Here is a 19,345-nt window from a genome sequence, read left to right as displayed (position 1 = left end):
ACTCTGATGAGACCATGGGCGTCTCTCTCGGGGGATAGGTGGAGCAGTCTGCTGTCTGATGGGACGGGCTTTGCTCCCTGTAGACAGTCTAGCTCATCGGGGAACGAGTCTCTCGTTGTAGTAGAAGAAGTTCTGCTTCTTCGTAGTCAGCTGCTGCAATGTCAGTAGTGAGCTGAACCTCTGGGTGGTGCCACAGGAATGTCTTTAGCTGCGCACTCTCTAGGGTGAAGCAATCGTCTATGTCGGGGTCTGTGGAGACGAGTGTGTTCAATCCACAGAACATAGATTTCTTGTTTTCGGCCTCCTCTTTACTCGCTTCCCGTGGGGTGGGCCACTCTTCTTCCGGGAGCTTGAGGAACTCTGGCCCGTCACTGTATAGGTTGTGACGGGTGAGGTCATCCAGGGACATTCCCCGGGTGATGACGTCAGCTGGGTTGTGTTTTGTGTCCACATACCTCCAGCTTGCTACTTCTGTTAAATCTTGAATCTCTGTGACTCTGACTCCCACGAAGACCTTGTATCTGCACGAATCAGACCGGATCCATGTGAGTACTGTCGTGGAGTCTGACCACAAGATTGTTCTTTGCACCGGAATGGTGAGTTCACGTTGGATTAACGTGGCGAGTTGCGCTCCTGCTAGGGCTGCGCAGAGCTCTAGACGCGGGATAGATTGTTGCTTTCGTGGGGCTATTCTTGAGCGAGCCAGGATGAAAGCAGTATGTATTTCTCCTCCCTCCTCTCGGGCACGCAAGTAGGCCACCGAACCGTAGGCTACTTCGGAGGCGTCGCTGAAGACGTGCAGGTCCATCTGGCACGTCTCCGGCCTCACTGTGGGTGGGAAGTAGCTGCGGCGTATGTTGACACCTGGGAGTGAGCTGAGTTCCGTCTCCCACTCTCTCCATGTGGATGCAAGGTGTTCGGGTATGGGGTCGTCCCAGCCCTGGTCCTTGTCCCATAACGCTCTTACAATCATCTTTGCCCTGGTGGTGTAAGGTAGAATACATCCCAACGGGTCATATTGTCTGGCGAGTGTTCTGTATACACTCCGTCTGGTGGTCGGTAGTGCAGTCGACCTTCCCTGCTCCTTGGTCAGGGGTGTGTGTTTATAATGGAGCGAGTCTGTTTTGAAGCACCAGACTAGTCCTAATGTCATTTCTTGGGCTTCTCCTGGGATGGTCGCCATCCAGGTCTCGCTGCTTGCTGCCTTGTCTTCGGGGGAGAGGCTGCGCAATACTTGCGGGTCGCTGCTGGCCCACTGCCTGAGATCAAAGCCGCCTTTGATCAGGGAGGCGCAGAGCTTGAGTAGAAGGGCCTCGGCTTCTTCTGGCGTCGAGACGCTTTGCAGACAGTTGTCCACGTAGAAACTATTTCCTACACTTTGTCGGACCTCTTCATCAGCTGCTGGGTCCTCTGCGACGTGTTTTTGCAGTGCAAACGTAGCACAGCATGGGCTGCATGTGGTTCCGAAAGGGAGGACTTCCCATTGATAGATGGCTGGTTGCTCATCCCCGATCCTCTCTCTCCATAGGAACCGCAGCAGGGGCTTGTCCTCCTCCACTAGTCTCACCTGCAGGAACATCCCTTTGATGTCGCCGCTGATGGCCACCTTGTCTTGGCGGAAACGTAGTAACACGCCTAGTAGAGAGGGGCCGAGTGTTGGGCCGGGCAAGAGCTCTTTATTCAGATTTTGTGATCCGATCTGGTAGCTGCAGTTGAACACAATACGATCCTTGCCGTTGTGGTGGACTTTGTGGTGCGGCACGTACCATGATTCGGTCGTCTGATCGGCCTCTTTAATGTCAATTTTCTTTATGTGTCCCGCTGTGATTAGCTTGTTAATCTCAGCGCGGTACACAGTCTCTTGAGCGGGGTCTCTGGCTAGGCGCCGCTCTGTGTTCAATAGATACCGCTCCGTCGCTTCTTTTGGGGCGTGGAAGGTAGGCATACCCTCTCGCCTCAGGAGTGGAGTTGCGTATCTCATCACTCCGTTGACTTTGACTCTCTTTGTCCCCTGCTCGAGGAGTGCTATAGCGTAAATGTCTTCCTTGGAACGAATGTCTTTCTTTTCGTTCTTAAAGGGCATTGTCTCTAGTGTCCATAGCCTCTCGACATGCTGTAGGAGGGTGGTGTCTTCTTCTGTCACTCTGGAGTGGAGGCAGTTAGTGGCTGCTGTTCGGTTAAGAGACTTAGCGAGGGGGCCTTGTAATGTCCATCCTAGGCGGGTCTCGACTGCTGCAGGACAGCCTCTGGGCCCTGTGTGGACCCGGTCAATCGGGACGATGAGGTCTGCATGGTCGGAGCCTATCAGCAGCGTCGGGGTGGCACCGTCTATGAGCGGTATAGGTAGTTGACGCAGGTGCACATATTTATCCATCAGCTTGGCGATGGGGTAGGTGTACTGCGACAGGCCTATTTCTTGGCTGGTGAAAGCATTAGTAATCCTATACCGTCTCTCTGGCTGCCCGCTTGCTGCGATAGTGAAGGAGACATTCTCGCCCTTTATCGTCTTTAGATCTCTTCTTATTGTCCGAATCGTCATCTGGTTTTCGCTCCCCCGCAGCCCCAGCTGGGCCGCAGCGGACGCGAGGAGAAGGGTCTTCTCTGACCCGTCGTCAAGGACGGCGTAAGTGTCCATGACCTTATCTTGGTAACTCAGTGTTACGCGGACCACCTTTAAGAGCACCCGGGCGCCCCCGCTGCTGGCGGGGTCAATGTACATAACACTTGCCTTTGTGCTGCTTGAGGGTGCAGGCTTTCTTCTGTTACTGTCGTGTAGGACATCTAGGTGGGCTCCGTCACACCGATTACACCTCTTCTTTAAGCGGCAATCGGCTGCCATGTGACTGCGCGCACATCGGTAACAGCGTCGGTTGGACTTTATCCATTGACTCACCTCGTCGGCGGTCATCTTCTTGAACGTGTCACATTGTGACAACCAGTGTTCCTTTTCGCAGTACGGGCACACCATCTTCCACTTCTCTTTCATCGAGGGGGTACTGTGGTTCTTGCTGCTCGGTACTGATTCTGATTGGTGCATGACGGTCACCAATCTTCGGCCATCGTTTGCTCTCCTAGGTCCCTCTCTGGAGCTTGGGGTGCTCCGCATGAACGTATCCAACCGTAGGCTGTTGACTTCTCTCGCCAGGAAGTCGGCTAGGTCTAGGAGGGATGGCTCGGGACCGTTAGGATCACGGTGGTCTTTTTGCCGCCTGAAGCGCTCTTGTCGGGCGGGCGGAAGCTTCTCTAAAATCCTCGACATTAGAGTTCGCGTACAGTTCGTGCATACCCTTTTCTCTTTGCGCCCCCAGCATCCCTACCAGGGATTGCACCTTGATAGACAGGTCATCTAGTGAGCGATTGTCTGTGGCTGGGGGTAGGCGGTCAATATGCCTTATCTCTTGTATTACGTAGTCCCATATGCGTCCATATCTTTGGTCGAGTGCTGCTAGAGCCGCTGTGTATGGGGTAGTAGAGGTGGCATAGGCCAGCGCTATATTGTGCGCTCGGGGCACCTTGAGGTGCTTCAGTAGGATAGCATACTTGTACGGTTCATCAGCTACATCGGACATCATTGTCTCTAAGCACATTCGTAGCTCCGTGTACTGTGCTCTGTTCTCGTGGGTGAAGTCCGGAAACGTCGGTGTGCCAATGTATGATGCCATGGATGGCTGGCACATCGGTGAGCGTTGGAAGAGAGGCCTCCTAGGCGAGTCTCCTCTTACGCCTCTTGGTGGGCTGGTACCTGCTGGGTACCATGGCCCGCGTATCCAGGTGCTATTCCTCTGGGCTGGACGTGCGTCAAGCTCACCCGTGAATTGAGTCGGGGGTCTGTAGCGCAGAGCCGCGGGGGTAGAGCCTGGGCTGTACTGGACCTCCTGGTCCTGTGGAGTACTGTGCTGCTGTCAGGCTTGACTCTCCTCCTCTCCCTCTTCTTCTTCCTCTGGCAGGTCCTCTAGATCCTGTAGTCGTCTATTTAGCCTCTCCGCGGTGTAGACCGTTTCTTCCTTATAGCTGGGTCTCACTTGGACCGGTCGGGGAAGGGGTTCGGAGGGGGGTATAGGCTCTCTCTGGTGGTCGGGCTCAGGGTCGCTTGATCGGGTAGGGGAGGGTGCCCTTGACCCTTGTCTTGACGAGGCCCTGGAACCCCGTGCGGAGGGAGGGGGTGTTGCCCTGGTGATCAGCTGCTCCATTATCTGCGCTTGTAATCGGTCGCGCTCGGCTTCGCGCTTGGTGAGAGCGAGGTCGCGCTCTGCTTCTCTTTGGGCACCGGCAGCGGCGCGCTGGGCTTCGGCGGCGGCGCGCTGGGCTTCGGCCCGGTCCCTTACCATATTCTCTTCCGTCTGAAGGCGTCTAATCTCTAGACGTATACGATCTTCGTCGCTCCGTTGCTGCGCCTGAAGGCGTTCTCTTTCCATGGAAGAATGTTCGCGCTCACTAAGCGTCTGTGCTTGGAGTCGATCGCGCTCTGTTGAGGCTGCTAGGCTGGCGAGGAATGCCTGTGCCAGCATCTTGTCCGCCTCGCTGGGGGAAGACGCTGGTTGAGGTGATCCGCTCCTGGCAGTACTCGTTGGAGATCTGTTCTCCTGTGGCGAGTCCTGGAGATCCATCTCCGGGGTGCTCTGCTCTTCTTGTAGCGGGTAGAGTTCCATCCCTGGAGAGCTGTCTTTATCCTGGAGCTCTCCGGGGACTACTTCTTCGGTCTTGGCGGGGGGTAAAGTCATGTCGGGTCCCTCCTGGTCCCTACCGTGAGCTTGGTCAGTTACGTTAGAACCCACTAGGGCCTCTATTGGCGGGGTAGCCTGGTCGATAGGGTCGGACATAATTTTACTATCTACTTTTTCCGCGTTTACCGTCTGTAGAAGGCTAGGTAGTATATTGGCAACGTAATCCTCTAAGTACTGAGGTGTCTGCCGTCTACGCTGCGGGCGATCTACTTTAGGAGAACCGTTTTGTGGAGTGTTCATCATAGGCCATGTCAATATTAATACCACTATATTAATATTACACTAGTTACCCTCCGGCTCGAAGGACCAATTGTAACTGAGGGGTACAATTCCCTGACTGTATTGATAAGTATGGTATCATTAAACCACTACCGCTTTATGTACTTTAATTACTGGCCATACAGTACATGATATATAAATATGATGAACACTTCCTGTAACTGAGGGGTACAATTCCCTGACTGTATTGTTAAGTATGGTATTAAACCACTACCTCTTGTACTTTAACTTCTGGCCATCCAGTACATGATATAAATATGATGAACACTTTCCCACCTGATGAAACGAAGTCCACACAAATGTACAAATCGAATATTTAATATAGCAAAAGGTATATACAACGTTCACTTGTTTACACTTATGATTTGAAATGCACTTGTATGGCAAATGAGTATTCGTAGGTAAATCAACATTGAATGTCCAATCTCTGGTTACGCAGGGAGTAAGTATACAACCCGGTTCTCTAAGGAACTATAGCGATGGTACTTAAATGATTATAGCTGGATACACTAAGGGGGGGGGGGGGGGGGTCCCGCTGGTTGTAAGACAGTAGGAGGGGGGGGTTAGAGAAGCCGCTGGCGGTATCCCATCTGGCCGACGATTTCTTGGGAGAATTCAAAGTCTTGAACACGGTGCCCACAGAACCTCGGTCCGCAGATGAATACAGCTGGACCCTCTGGTGGACGGTAGCTGCCGGTCCACAACGGAGAGACGTGAGGCGACCTCACTGGTGTAGAGCGCCGTCTCACCTGGACTCCTCTCCGGGGGGTAGTTCCAACACTCCGCAGTGTTGGCCGTTATCCATGGAATAATCAAAGCACCCAAAGCATAATCCAAGCCGTGGAAGGCTCGCCGTCGTCCGGGTAGAGTAATCCAATATACAGGTCCAGTCGCCCTGGCCCGGAGCTCCTCGGATGCAAGCACCACTAGTGGTCTGCCCAGCCTGGTTAAGACTCCAGATAACGTCAGGAACGATGGGGGTACTGATAACTTTATAACTCTAACCGAACGATGCACCATACATAAATAGACTATTATTAGCTTAATAGAATACGTCCAACTCGACGGTATAGTGCCAAACTATGACAATTCAACTATTAATCCACACGATATCTCAATGCCTATTCTGAGGCCAAGTAGGCCTTACTGCACCACACGTGCGTCGTGGGTGAGGCTTCGCGTCTGTTACTCGGTTGGAGGGTAAAGAACTGGACTAAAAGAAAGTTCTACTTTACTTGCGCCATATATATATATGCGCTGTGAACAAATAGTACCATTCGTATTTCGCCAGACGTATTCCTACACGGAACCGGGCTTGCCACGACATGTTGGGCGGCACGATTGAACTTGAACCTAGGGGTATGGCTGCTGGCGCCAGGTTCTTGTCCAATGGTAGAATGAAACTATTATGGGCTGTTTAGTAGACTAAAGGGATATTCAGTGCATATTGTACAAGGAATATACAGGGGATATCAAACGATATACAAATACTATTTAAATATATATAAATAAATATATATATTCGGTTTAATCTGATCCTTCACAACAGCCGCCCCCTAATTAGTCCCACCTAATTAGCTAAGCAGAGACAGATTAACCGCACTGTCTACCACTCAAGGTCCGCTGTAAGGGTCAGTCAACTCACAAAGTCATGGGGTCATGGTCATCATCGATAGTGTCTGGGAGTCGGGGCAGTTCTATTAGCCTCGCCACGGGTCGTGTGTAAGTGCGCCCTTGGACGAGTACTTCGGCTGCTCGGACCTTGCCATCGGCACCGGTGATCACTTTGCTTACGCGGCCAGCCGGCCACATAGCTCTGGGTAGTGACTGGTCGATAATCATGACGACCGTTCCTTCTGTCAAATTGTCTCTCTCTTTTACCCACTTCTGGCGGGTCTGTAGAGACGGTAGGTAGTGGAGTAGGAAGCTGCTCCAAAACTTGTCAGCTAGTACTTGACTGTACCTCCACATTCTTCGGCCGTTCGCTTCTTCAGGCCTGTACATTGTCTGGGGTAGCGCGGGGTCCAGCCGCCCCATTAAGAGTGTGTTGGGGGTGACTGGGTCGACATCTGCTACATCACTGGAGACGTAACCGAGGGGTTTTGAGTTCAATACTCCCTCGATCTCCGTGAGGACTGTCATTAGGACTTCTTCCGCCACAGTCTGGGCCCCAAGCACGGCGTACAGGGCTGTCTTTATAGAACGTACTTCTCGTTCCCAGGTTCCACCGAAGTGGGGTGCGTTCGGGGGATTAAACTGGAAGTCAATCTGGGATGGAGCGAGGTGGGTCTTAAGTTCTGGGCCCATAGCTTGGAAGCTCTCTCTCAGCTCTCTTTCTCCGCCTTTGAAGTTTGTCCCGTGATCAGACAACAATGTAGACGGTTTTCCTTTCCGTGATGTGAATCTTCGGAAGGCCATAAGGAATGAGTCTGTGCTCATGGTCGGAAGGAGCTCGATATGTATCGCTCTGGTGGTCATGCATTTGAATACAATACCCCACCGCTTCTCGGTTCCTCTTCCTCTCTTTATATACAACGGGCCAAAACAGTCCATGCCTGTGGAGTGGAATGGCTTGTCGCCGAGTCGGAGGCGACAGGGAGGTATGTCAGCCATCCGTGGTATGCTGGGCTGCGCGCGCCACTTTCAGCAGTCTAGACAGGTTCGCTGGAAGCGTCGCACCGCTTCTCTTCCTTGAAGTATCCAATAGCGACGTCTGATCTCCGCGAAGACTCTCTCTGCTCCTGCGTGGTGTACATCCTCGTCGTATTTCTTTATGATCAGCTCTGTGACCTTGTGTCGGCTGTTCCAGACTATCGGGTACTTAATGTCATCCGGTAGATCGGGGGCTCTCCGCAGGCGACCACCCACTCTGATGAGATTATGGGCGTCACTCTCGGGTGCCAGGTGGAGCAGTCTGCTGTCTGATGGGACGGGCTTTCCTCCCTGTAGACAGTCTAGCTCATCGGGGAACGAGTCTCTCTGGGCTCGTTGTAGTAGAAGAAGTTCTGCTTCTTCGTAGTCAGCTGCTGACATGTCAGTGGTGGACTGAATCTCTGGGTGGTGCCGCAGGAATGTCCTCTGCTGCGCACTCTCTAGGGTAATGCAGTCATCTATGTTGGGGTCTGTGGAGGCGACTGTGCTCAGTCCACAGAACATAGGTTTCTTGTTCTCAGCCTCCTCGTTACTTGCTTCCCGTGGGGTGGGCGTAGGCCACTCTTCTTCGGGGAGCTTGAGGAATTCTGGTCCGTCACTGTAGATGTTGCGACGGGTGAGGTCATCCAGAGACATTCCCCGGGTGATGATGTCAGCTGGGTTGTGTTTGGTGTCCACATACCGCCAGCTCGCTGCTTCTGTTAACTCTTGAATCTCGGTGACTCTGACTCCCACGAAGACTTTGTATCTGCATGAATCAGACTTGATCCATGTGAGTACTGTCGTGGAATCTGACCACAAGATTGTTCTGTGCACCGGAATGGTGAGTTCACGTTGGATTAACGTGGCTAGATGCGCTCCTGCTAGGGCTGCGCAGAGCTCTAGACGCGGGATAGATTGTTGCTTTCGTGGGGCTATTCTTGAGCGGGCCAGGATGAAAGCAGTGTGTATCTTTCCTCCCTTCTCTTGGGCACGCAAGTAGGCCACCGATCCATAGGCTACTTCGGAGGCGTCGCTGAAGACGTGTAGATCAATCTTGCATGTCTCTGGCCTCACTGTGGATGGGAAGTAGCTGCGGCGTATATTGACGCCTGGGAGTGAGCGGAGTTCCGTCTCCCACTCTCTCCATGTTGAGGCAAGGTGTGCGGGTATTGGGTCGTCCCAGCCCTGGTCCTTGTCCCATAGTGCTCGTACAATCATCTTTGCCCTGGTGGTGTAAGGTAGAATACATCCCAACGGGTCATATTGTCTGGCGAGTGTTCTGTACACACTCCGTCTGGTGCTCGGTATCGCAATGTATGACGCCGTGGATGACGGATACATCGGCGAGCGTCGGGGGAGAGACCTCCTAGGCGAGTCTCCTCTTGCGCCCCTCTGTGGGCTGGTACCGACAGGGTACCATGGCCCGCTGGTCCAGGTGCTATTCCTCGGGGCTGGTCGTGCGTCGTGCTCACCCGTGAATAGAGTCGGGGGTCTGTAGCGCAGCGCCGCGGGGGTATAGCCTGGGCTGTACTGGACCTCCTGGTCCGGTGGAGTACTGTGCTGTCGTCGGGCTTGGTTCTCCTCCTCTCCCTCTTCTTCCTCTATCAGGTCTTCCAGATCCTGTAGTCGTTTATTTAGCTTCTCCGCAGTGTATGCCGCTCCTTCCTTGTAGCTGGGTCTCGCTTGGACCGGTCGGGGGAGGGGGTCTGCGGGGGGTATAGGCTTGGTCTGTTGGTCAAGTTCAGGGTCGCTTGCTCGGTTAGGAGGCGCTGCCCTTGACTGTTGTCTCGACGAGTTCCTTGGACCCCTGGCGGAGGGAGAGGGTGTTGCCCTGTGGTTCAGCCGCTTCATTATCCGCGCACGTAACTTGTCGCGCTCGGTTTGGCGCTGGATGAGATCGATGTTGCGCTCTGCTTCTCTTTGGGCATAGTCAGCGGCGCGCTGGGCTTCGGCGGCAGCGCGCTCTGCTTCTCTTTGGGCATAGTCAGCGACGCGCTGGGCTTCGGCGGCGGCGCGCTCTGCTTGTCTTTGGGCACCGTCAGCGGCGCGCTGGGCTTCGGCGGCGGCGCGCTCTGCTTCGGCCCGGTCTCTTACCATATTAATTTCCGTCTGAAGGCGTCTCATCTCCAGGCGTGTGCGCTCTTCTTCGCTCCGTTGCTGCGCTTGGAGGCGTTCTCTTTCAATAGTAAAATGTTCGCGCTCGCTAAGCGTCTGTGCTTGGAGTCGATCGCGTTCGGTAGAGGCTGTCAGGCTGACGAGGAACGCCTGTTGTAGCATCCTCTCCGCTTCGCTGGGGGAAGGCGGTTGTGGAGGTGAGCCGCTCCTGTGTGAGCCGCTCCTGGGTGAGCCGCTCCTGGGTGTACTCGTTGGGGAGTCCTGGAGCTCTATTTCCTGGAGCTCTATTCGGCGCTCTCCTCCTCTTCTTCCGTGCAGAGTTCTCTCTCTGTAGGGTTGTCTTCCTCCCGGGGCTGGTCGGGGACTACTTCTTCGGTAGTGGCGGGGGGTAAAGGCATGTCAGCTCCCTCCTGGTCCCCACCGTGAGCTTGGTCAGTTACATTAGAACCTACTAGGGCCTCTGTGGTCGGGGAAACCTGGTCGTTAAGGTCAGACATAATTTTACTTTCTACTTTTACCGCGTTTACCGTTTGTCGAAGGCTAGGTAGTTGACTGACAGTGTAATCCTCTAAGTACTGAGGTGGCTGTCGTCTGCGCCGCGGGCGTTCTAGGTTAGGAGGACCGTTTCGTGGAGTGTTCATCATAGGCCATTTCAATATTAATAACACTATATTAATATTACACTAGTTACCCTCCGGCTCGAAGGACCAATTGTAACTGAGGGGTACAATTCCCTGACTGTATAGGGGACAGAGCCTTCAGCGTGGCGTCCCCTACCCTCTGGAACTCTCTCCCCCCCGAAATCCGCAACGCCCCAACCCTGGACACCTTCAAATCCGCTCTAAAAACACACCTCTTCACCAAGGCTTTCCCCATCAGTTAGTTTTAGATTAAATTAGGTCCATTATCCCCTACTTTCCCTCATCCCCTCTTCCCCCTCCCCCCCTACTTTCCTTGCCCTATTTTTTGTCCTGATTGTAAAGCGACCTTGGGTTCTATGAAAGGCGCTATATAAATTTGATTTATTATTATTATTATTATTGTATTGTTAAGTATGGTATTAAACCACTACCTCTTGTACTTTAACTTCTGGCCATCCAGTACATGATATAAATATGATGAACACTTTCCCACCTGATGAAACGAAGTCCACACAAATGTACAAATCGAATATTTAATATAGCAAAAGGTATATACAACGTTCACTTGTTTACACTTATGATTTGAAATGCACTTGTATGGCAAATGAGTATTCGTAGGTAAATCAACATTGAATGTCCAATCTCTGGTTACGCAGGGAGTAAGTATACAACCCGGTTCTCTAAGGAACTATAGCGATGGTACTTAAATGATTATAGCTGGATACACTAAGGGGGGGGGGGGGGGGTCCCGCTGGTTGTAAGACAGTAGGAGGGGGGGGTTAGAGAAGCCGCTGGCGGTATCCCATCTGGCCGACGATTTCTTGGGAGAATTCAAAGTCTTGAACACGGTGCCCACAGAACCTCGGTCCGCAGATGAATACAGCTGGACCCTCTGGTGGACGGTAGCTGCCGGTCCACAACGGAGAGACGTGAGGCGACCTCACTGGTGTAGAGCGCCGTCTCACCTGGACTCCTCTCCGGGGGGTAGTTCCAACACTCCGCAGTGTTGGCCGTTATCCATGGAATAATCAAAGCACCCAAAGCATAATCCAAGCCGTGGAAGGCTCGCCGTCGTCCGGGTAGAGTAATCCAATATACAGGTCCAGTCGCCCTGGCCCGGAGCTCCTCGGATGCAAGCACCACTAGTGGTCTGCCCAGCCTGGTTAAGACTCCAGATAACGTCAGGAACGATGGGGGTACTGATAACTTTATAACTCTAACCGAACGATGCACCATACATAAATAGACTATTATTAGCTTAATAGAATACGTCCAACTCGACGGTATAGTGCCAAACTATGACAATTCAACTATTAATCCACACGATATCTCAATGCCTATTCTGAGGCCAAGTAGGCCTTACTGCACCACACGTGCGTCGTGGGTGAGGCTTCGCGTCTGTTACTCGGTTGGAGGGTAAAGAACTGGACTAAAAGAAAGTTCTACTTTACTTGCGCCATATATATATATGCGCTGTGAACAAATAGTACCATTCGTATTTCGCCAGACGTATTCCTACACGGAACCGGGCTTGCCACGACATGTTGGGCGGCACGATTGAACTTGAACCTAGGGGTATGGCTGCTGGCGCCAGGTTCTTGTCCAATGGTAGAATGAAACTATTATGGGCTGTTTAGTAGACTAAAGGGATATTCAGTGCATATTGTACAAGGAATATACAGGGGATATCAAACGATATACAAATACTATTTAAATATATATAAATAAATATATATATTCGGTTTAATCTGATCCTTCACAACAGCCGCCCCCTAATTAGTCCCACCTAATTAGCTAAGCAGAGACAGATTAACCACACTGTCTACCACTCAAGGTCCGCTGTAAGGGTCAGTCAACTCACAAAGTCATGGGGTCATGGTCATCATCGATAGTGTCTGGGAGTCGGGGCAGTTCTATTAGCCTCGCCACGGGTCGTGTGTAAGTGCGCCCTTGGACGAGTACTTCGGCTGCTCGGACCTTGCCATCGGCACCGGTGATCACTTTGCTTACGCGGCCAGCCGGCCACATAGCTCTGGGTAGTGACTGGTCGATAATCATGACGACCGTTCCTTCTGTCAAATTGTCTCTCTCTTTTACCCACTTCTGGCGGGTCTGTAGAGACGGTAGGTAGTGGAGTAGGAAGCTGCTCCAAAACTTGTCAGCTAGTACTTGACTGTACCTCCACATTCTTCGGCCGTTCGCTTCTTCAGGCCTGTACATTGTCTGGGGTAGCGCGGGGTCCAGCCGCCCCATTAAGAGTGTGTTGGGGGTGACTGGGTCGACATCTGCTACATCACTGGAGACGTAACCGAGGGGTTTTGAGTTCAATACTCCCTCGATCTCCGTGAGGACTGTCATTAGGACTTCTTCCGCCACAGTCTGGGCCCCAAGCACGGCGTACAGGGCTGTCTTTATAGAACGTACTTCTCGTTCCCAGGTTCCACCGAAGTGGGGTGCGTTCGGGGGATTAAACTGGAAGTCAATCTGGGATGGAGCGAGGTGGGTCTTAAGTTCTGGGCCCATAGCTTGGAAGCTCTCTCTCAGCTCTCTTTCTCCGCCTTTGAAGTTTGTCCCGTGATCAGACAACAATGTAGACGGTTTTCCTTTCCGTGATGTGAATCTTCGGAAGGCCATAAGGAATGAGTCTGTGCTCATGGTCGGAAGGAGCTCGATATGTATCGCTCTGGTGGTCATGCATTTGAATACAATACCCCACCGCTTCTCGGTTCCTCTTCCTCTCTTTATATACAACGGGCCAAAACAGTCCATGCCTGTGGAGTGGAATGGCTTGTCGCCGAGTCGGAGGCGACAGGGAGGTATGTCAGCCATCCGTGGTATGCTGGGCTGCGCGCGCCACTTTCAGCAGTCTAGACAGGTTCGCTGGAAGCGTCGCACCGCTTCTCTTCCTTGAAGTATCCAATAGCGACGTCTGATCTCCGCGAAGACTCTCTCTGCTCCTGCGTGGTGTACATCCTCGTCGTATTTCTTTATGATCAGCTCTGTGACCTTGTGTCGGCTGTTCCAGACTATCGGGTACTTAATGTCATCCGGTAGATCGGGGGCTCTCCGCAGGCGACCACCCACTCTGATGAGATTATGGGCGTCACTCTCGGGTGCCAGGTGGAGCAGTCTGCTGTCTGATGGGACGGGCTTTCCTCCCTGTAGACAGTCTAGCTCATCGGGGAACGAGTCTCTCTGGGCTCGTTGTAGTAGAAGAAGTTCTGCTTCTTCGTAGTCAGCTGCTGACATGTCAGTGGTGGACTGAATCTCTGGGTGGTGCCGCAGGAATGTCCTCTGCTGCGCACTCTCTAGGGTAATGCAGTCATCTATGTTGGGGTCTGTGGAGGCGACTGTGCTCAGTCCACAGAACATAGGTTTCTTGTTCTCAGCCTCCTCGTTACTTGCTTCCCGTGGGGTGGGCGTAGGCCACTCTTCTTCGGGGAGCTTGAGGAATTCTGGTCCGTCACTGTAGATGTTGCGACGGGTGAGGTCATCCAGAGACATTCCCCGGGTGATGATGTCAGCTGGGTTGTGTTTGGTGTCCACATACCGCCAGCTCGCTGCTTCTGTTAACTCTTGAATCTCGGTGACTCTGACTCCCACGAAGACTTTGTATCTGCATGAATCAGACTTGATCCATGTGAGTACTGTCGTGGAATCTGACCACAAGATTGTTCTGTGCACCGGAATGGTGAGTTCACGTTGGATTAACGTGGCTAGATGCGCTCCTGCTAGGGCTGCGCAGAGCTCTAGACGCGGGATAGATTGTTGCTTTCGTGGGGCTATTCTTGAGCGGGCCAGGATGAAAGCAGTGTGTATCTTTCCTCCCTTCTCTTGGGCACGCAAGTAGGCCACCGATCCATAGGCTACTTCGGAGGCGTCGCTGAAGACGTGTAGATCAATCTTGCATGTCTCTGGCCTCACTGTGGATGGGAAGTAGCTGCGGCGTATATTGACGCCTGGGAGTGAGCGGAGTTCCGTCTCCCACTCTCTCCATGTTGAGGCAAGGTGTGCGGGTATTGGGTCGTCCCAGCCCTGGTCCTTGTCCCATAGTGCTCGTACAATCATCTTTGCCCTGGTGGTGTAAGGTAGAATACATCCCAACGGGTCATATTGTCTGGCGAGTGTTCTGTACACACTCCGTCTGGTGCTCGGTATCGCAATGTATGACGCCGTGGATGACGGATACATCGGCGAGCGTCGGGGGAGAGACCTCCTAGGCGAGTCTCCTCTTGCGCCCCTCTGTGGGCTGGTACCGACAGGGTACCATGGCCCGCTGGTCCAGGTGCTATTCCTCGGGGCTGGTCGTGCGTCGTGCTCACCCGTGAATAGAGTCGGGGGTCTGTAGCGCAGCGCCGCGGGGGTATAGCCTGGGCTGTACTGGACCTCCTGGTCCGGTGGAGTACTGTGCTGTCGTCGGGCTTGGTTCTCCTCCTCTCCCTCTTCTTCCTCTATCAGGTCTTCCAGATCCTGTAGTCGTTTATTTAGCTTCTCCGCAGTGTATGCCGCTCCTTCCTTGTAGCTGGGTCTCGCTTGGACCGGTCGGGGGAGGGGGTCTGCGGGGGGTATAGGCTTGGTCTGTTGGTCAAGTTCAGGGTCGCTTGCTCGGTTAGGAGGCGCTGCCCTTGACTGTTGTCTCGACGAGTTCCTTGGACCCCTGGCGGAGGGAGAGGGTGTTGCCCTGTGGTTCAGCCGCTTCATTATCCGCGCACGTAACTTGTCGCGCTCGGTTTGGCGCTGGATGAGATCGATGTTGCGCTCTGCTTCTCTTTGGGCATAGTCAGCGGCGCGCTGGGCTTCGGCGGCAGCGCGCTCTGCTTCTCTTTGGGCATAGTCAGCGACGCGCTGGGCTTCGGCGGCGGCGCGCTCTGCTTGTCTTTGGGCACCGTCAGCGGCGCGCTGGGCTTCGGCGGCGGCGCGCTCTGCTTCGGCCCGGTCTCTTACCATATTAATTTCCGTCTGAAGGCGTCTCATCTCCAGGCGTGTGCGCTCTTCTTCGCTCCGTTGCTGCGCTTGGAGGCGTTCTCTTTCAATAGTAAAATGTTCGCGCTCGCTAAGCGTCTGTGCTTGGAGTCGATCGCGTTCGGTAGAGGCTGTCAGGCTGACGAGGAACGCCTGTTGTAGCATCCTCTCCGCTTCGCTGGGGGAAGGCGGTTGTGGAGGTGAGCCGCTCCTGTGTGAGCCGCTCCTGGGTGAGCCGCTCCTGGGTGTACTCGTTGGGGAGTCCTGGAGCTCTATTTCCTGGAGCTCTATTCGGCGCTCTCCTCCTCTTCTTCCGTGCAGAGTTCTCTCTCTGTAGGGTTGTCTTCCTCCCGGGGCTGGTCGGGGACTACTTCTTCGGTAGTGGCGGGGGGTAAAGGCATGTCAGCTCCCTCCTGGTCCCCACCGTGAGCTTGGTCAGTTACATTAGAACCTACTAGGGCCTCTGTGGTCGGGGAAACCTGGTCGTTAAGGTCAGACATAATTTTACTTTCTACTTTTACCGCGTTTACCGTTTGTCGAAGGCTAGGTAGTTGACTGACAGTGTAATCCTCTAAGTACTGAGGTGGCTGTCGTCTGCGCCGCGGGCGTTCTAGGTTAGGAGGACCGTTTCGTGGAGTGTTCATCATAGGCCATTTCAATATTAATAACACTATATTAATATTACACTAGTTACCCTCCGGCTCGAAGGACCAATTGTAACTGAGGGGTACAATTCCCTGACTGTATAGGGGACAGAGCCTTCAGCGTGGCGTCCCCTACCCTCTGGAACTCTCTCCCCCCCGAAATCCGCAACGCCCCAACCCTGGACACCTTCAAATCCGCTCTAAAAACACACCTCTTCACCAAGGCTTTCCCCATCAGTTAGTTTTAGATTAAATTAGGTCCATTATCCCCTACTTTCCCTCATCCCCTCTTCCCCCTCCCCCCCTACTTTCCTTGCCCTATTTTTTGTCCTGATTGTAAAGCGACCTTGGGTTCTATGAAAGGCGCTATATAAATTTGATTTATTATTATTATTATTATTGTATTGTTAAGTATGGTATTAAACCACTACCTCTTGTACTTTAACTTCTGGCCATCCAGTACATGATATAAATATGATGAACACTTTCCCACCTGATGAAACGAAGTCCACACAAATGTACAAATCGAATATTTAATATAGCAAAAGGTATATACAACGTTCACTTGTTTACACTTATGATTTGAAATGCACTTGTATGGCAAATGAGTATTCGTAGGTAAATCAACATTGAATGTCCAATCTCTGGTTACGCAGGGAGTAAGTATACAACCCGGTTCTCTAAGGAACTATAGCGATGGTACTTAAATGATTATAGCTGGATACACTAAGGGGGGGGGGGGGGGGGGTCCCGCTGGTTGTAAGACAGTAGGAGGGGGGGGTTAGAGAAGCCGCTGGCGGTATCCCATCTGGCAGACGATTTCTTGGGAGAATTCAAAGTCTTGAACACGGTGCCCACAGAACCTCGGTCCGCAGATGAATACAGCTGGACCCTCTGGTGGACGGTAGCTGCCGGTCCACAACGGAGAGACGTGAGGCGACCTCACTGGTGTAGAGCGCCGTCTCACCTGGACTCCTCTCCGGGGGGTAGTTCCAACACTCCGCAGTGTTGGCCGTTATCCATGGAATAATCAAAGCACCCAAAGCATAATCCAAGCCGTGGAAGGCTCGCCGTCGTCCGGGTAGAGTAATCCAATATACAGGTCCAGTCGCCCTGGCCCGGAGCTCCTCGGATGCAAGCACCACTAGTGGTCTGCCCAGCCTGGTTAAGACTCCAGATAACGTCAGGAACGATGGGGGTACTGATAACTTTATAACTCTAACCGAACGATGCACCATACATAAATAGACTATTATTAGCTTAATAGAATACGTCCAACTCGACGGTATAGTGCCAAACTATGACAATTCAACTATTAATCCACACGATATCTCAATGCCTATTCTGAGGCCAAGTAGGCCTTACTGCACCACACGTGCGTCGTGGGTGAGGCTTCGCGTCTGTTACTCGGTTGGAGGGTAAAGAACTGGACTAAAAGAAAGTTCTACTTTACTTGCGCCATATATATATGCGCTGTGAACAAATAGTACCATTCGTATTTCGCCAGACGTATTCCTACGCGGAACCGGGCTTGCCACGACATGTTGGGCGGCACGATTGAACTTGAACCTAGGGGTATGGCTGCTGGCGCCAGGTTCTTGTCCAATGGTAGAATGAAACTATTATGGGCTGTTTAGTAGACTAAAGGGATATTCAGTGCATATTGTACAAGGAATATACAAGGGATATCAAAACGATATACAAATACTATGCAATATATATCAATCAATAAATATATATATTCGGTTTAATCTGATCCTTTGTAACAGTGAGGCTAGATTGATGAAAAATGAATGGAAATCGCAAAAAAAAGAAAAAAAAATTAATAACGAGATTTCTCGTCGTTGGCACTGAGTGGTTGGCATGAAATAACGAGAATTCTCGTCGTTGGCTCTCAAAGTGTTAAAGAAGATGTGTCCGGCCCATGGGGACATTAACACATTGAGTGCCAACGACGAGAAATCTCGTTGTTGGCTGCCATGCGTTGAGTGCCAACGCATGGCACTCGCTATTTAATCGTTATTTCTTTTATTAGCGATATCCATTCATTTTTCATCAATCCAGCCTCACGTTATCATTGGGACTGTCTATGAGCTCAAAAATGGCAAATACCGTCCCCTATCGTCTCCCAGATGGTATTGCACCCATTGGAATGGACTCAATGAAAATGCATGTGAAAAGAAAACTCCGGATTCCACATTTTACTTCTCAGGCATGTAACCGGAGACTATTGCGTTCATTGGGGCAACCGAAATCAGCGTGGATTATCTGTTTCGAGGTCTAATGTTGGATCAATAAACGCGATCGATATTTGGAATGGCGATCAGGAATTGGAATAAACTTTTTGCAGAACATCTGATCTGAGGTAAGGAATCTATTTTACCAGTTTTGGGTTAATCAGATGTTTTTTTTCACATATTTGTGTCTGTGTGTGCGTGTATGAAGTTAGCGCTGACCAGGTCATAGATAATAGATTTTTCAGCCCGCTTCTCTAGAGTGCATACGTACTACACATATACTATCGATAATCTAGCGTTTATTTGAAAACGATTCATAAATCAGCCGGAAAATGACAACGTGTTGTGTGTATTCCAGTAAAGGGCGATTCCTGCGGAATATTTTGTCTTCTTCTAGAAATTTCCAAAACTATACTCGTATTCAAAACGGTATAAAACGGAAATGTACCAATGAAAAAACAATCCGTTTCGTACATGTTGACTGCAAGCAAGTCATTGATAAGCAACGGGCGTATTAGACACATCATTTAATAATTAAGATATCGTTTATGCATTCGCAAATGTGCTCGCCCTCTCATTGACTAAAGCGCTGGCACTCAAGCGATAAATAGCCCAACCCATGCTGGCAATCAAAGTGTTAACGTGTGTTGTCGGGCCTTACAGATACATTTGATTTGATTTAGGAGATCTGTCCTCTTACCTGGACAAGAACAAAGTATCGTCTCTTCCAGCGTTTCCAGACCCTCTGTCCCAGAGCGTACAGGTACCTGCAGGGGGGGGGGGGATGTCTATTAAATCAGATATTAGTTTCAGTTTCAGTTTAAACTGCACACATTAATGAACATAAAGTAAATGTGTGAGACAGTATTAGCCAAAGCTAATGTTCAGCCGTTGTCCCTGGGCCTGGTGTTAAAAAGCAGCTAAAAAATAAAGCATAACATATATGGATCATACAGGTAATTAAGAACAGGTTAAAAACACGTCATGCAAAACATATTTACACCAGACATGTAACAGACAATGTACAAAACAAACAATAATTCTACATAGAGAGATTACATACGCAACTACTGCAACACAGTCTTTCTGGAGACATAATAATAATAAAC

At 51.5% G+C, this 19,345-nt stretch overlaps 1 protein-coding gene across 1 annotated transcript in view; it reads right to left on the bottom strand.

The window, feature by feature from the left end:
* Positions 1-19,345, bottom strand: part of cadps2 (Ca++-dependent secretion activator 2) — a gene marked incomplete at its 3' end in the record, with an annotated part of 521,480 nt that overhangs the window by 164,749 nt on the left and 337,386 nt on the right. The window contains 1 exon segment of the mRNA XM_084334474.1: positions 18,937-19,003. Coding sequence (XP_084190600.1) covers positions 18,937-19,003 — 67 coding nt within the window.

This window comes from Notolepis coatsorum (genome assembly GCF_963971535.1).
Source record: "Notolepis coatsorum genome assembly, chromosome: 18".
Lineage (NCBI taxonomy): Eukaryota > Metazoa > Chordata > Actinopteri > Aulopiformes > Paralepididae > Notolepis > Notolepis coatsorum.
Note: the sequence above shows the minus strand (reverse complement) of the source record. Positions and strands in the feature narration are given on the sequence as shown.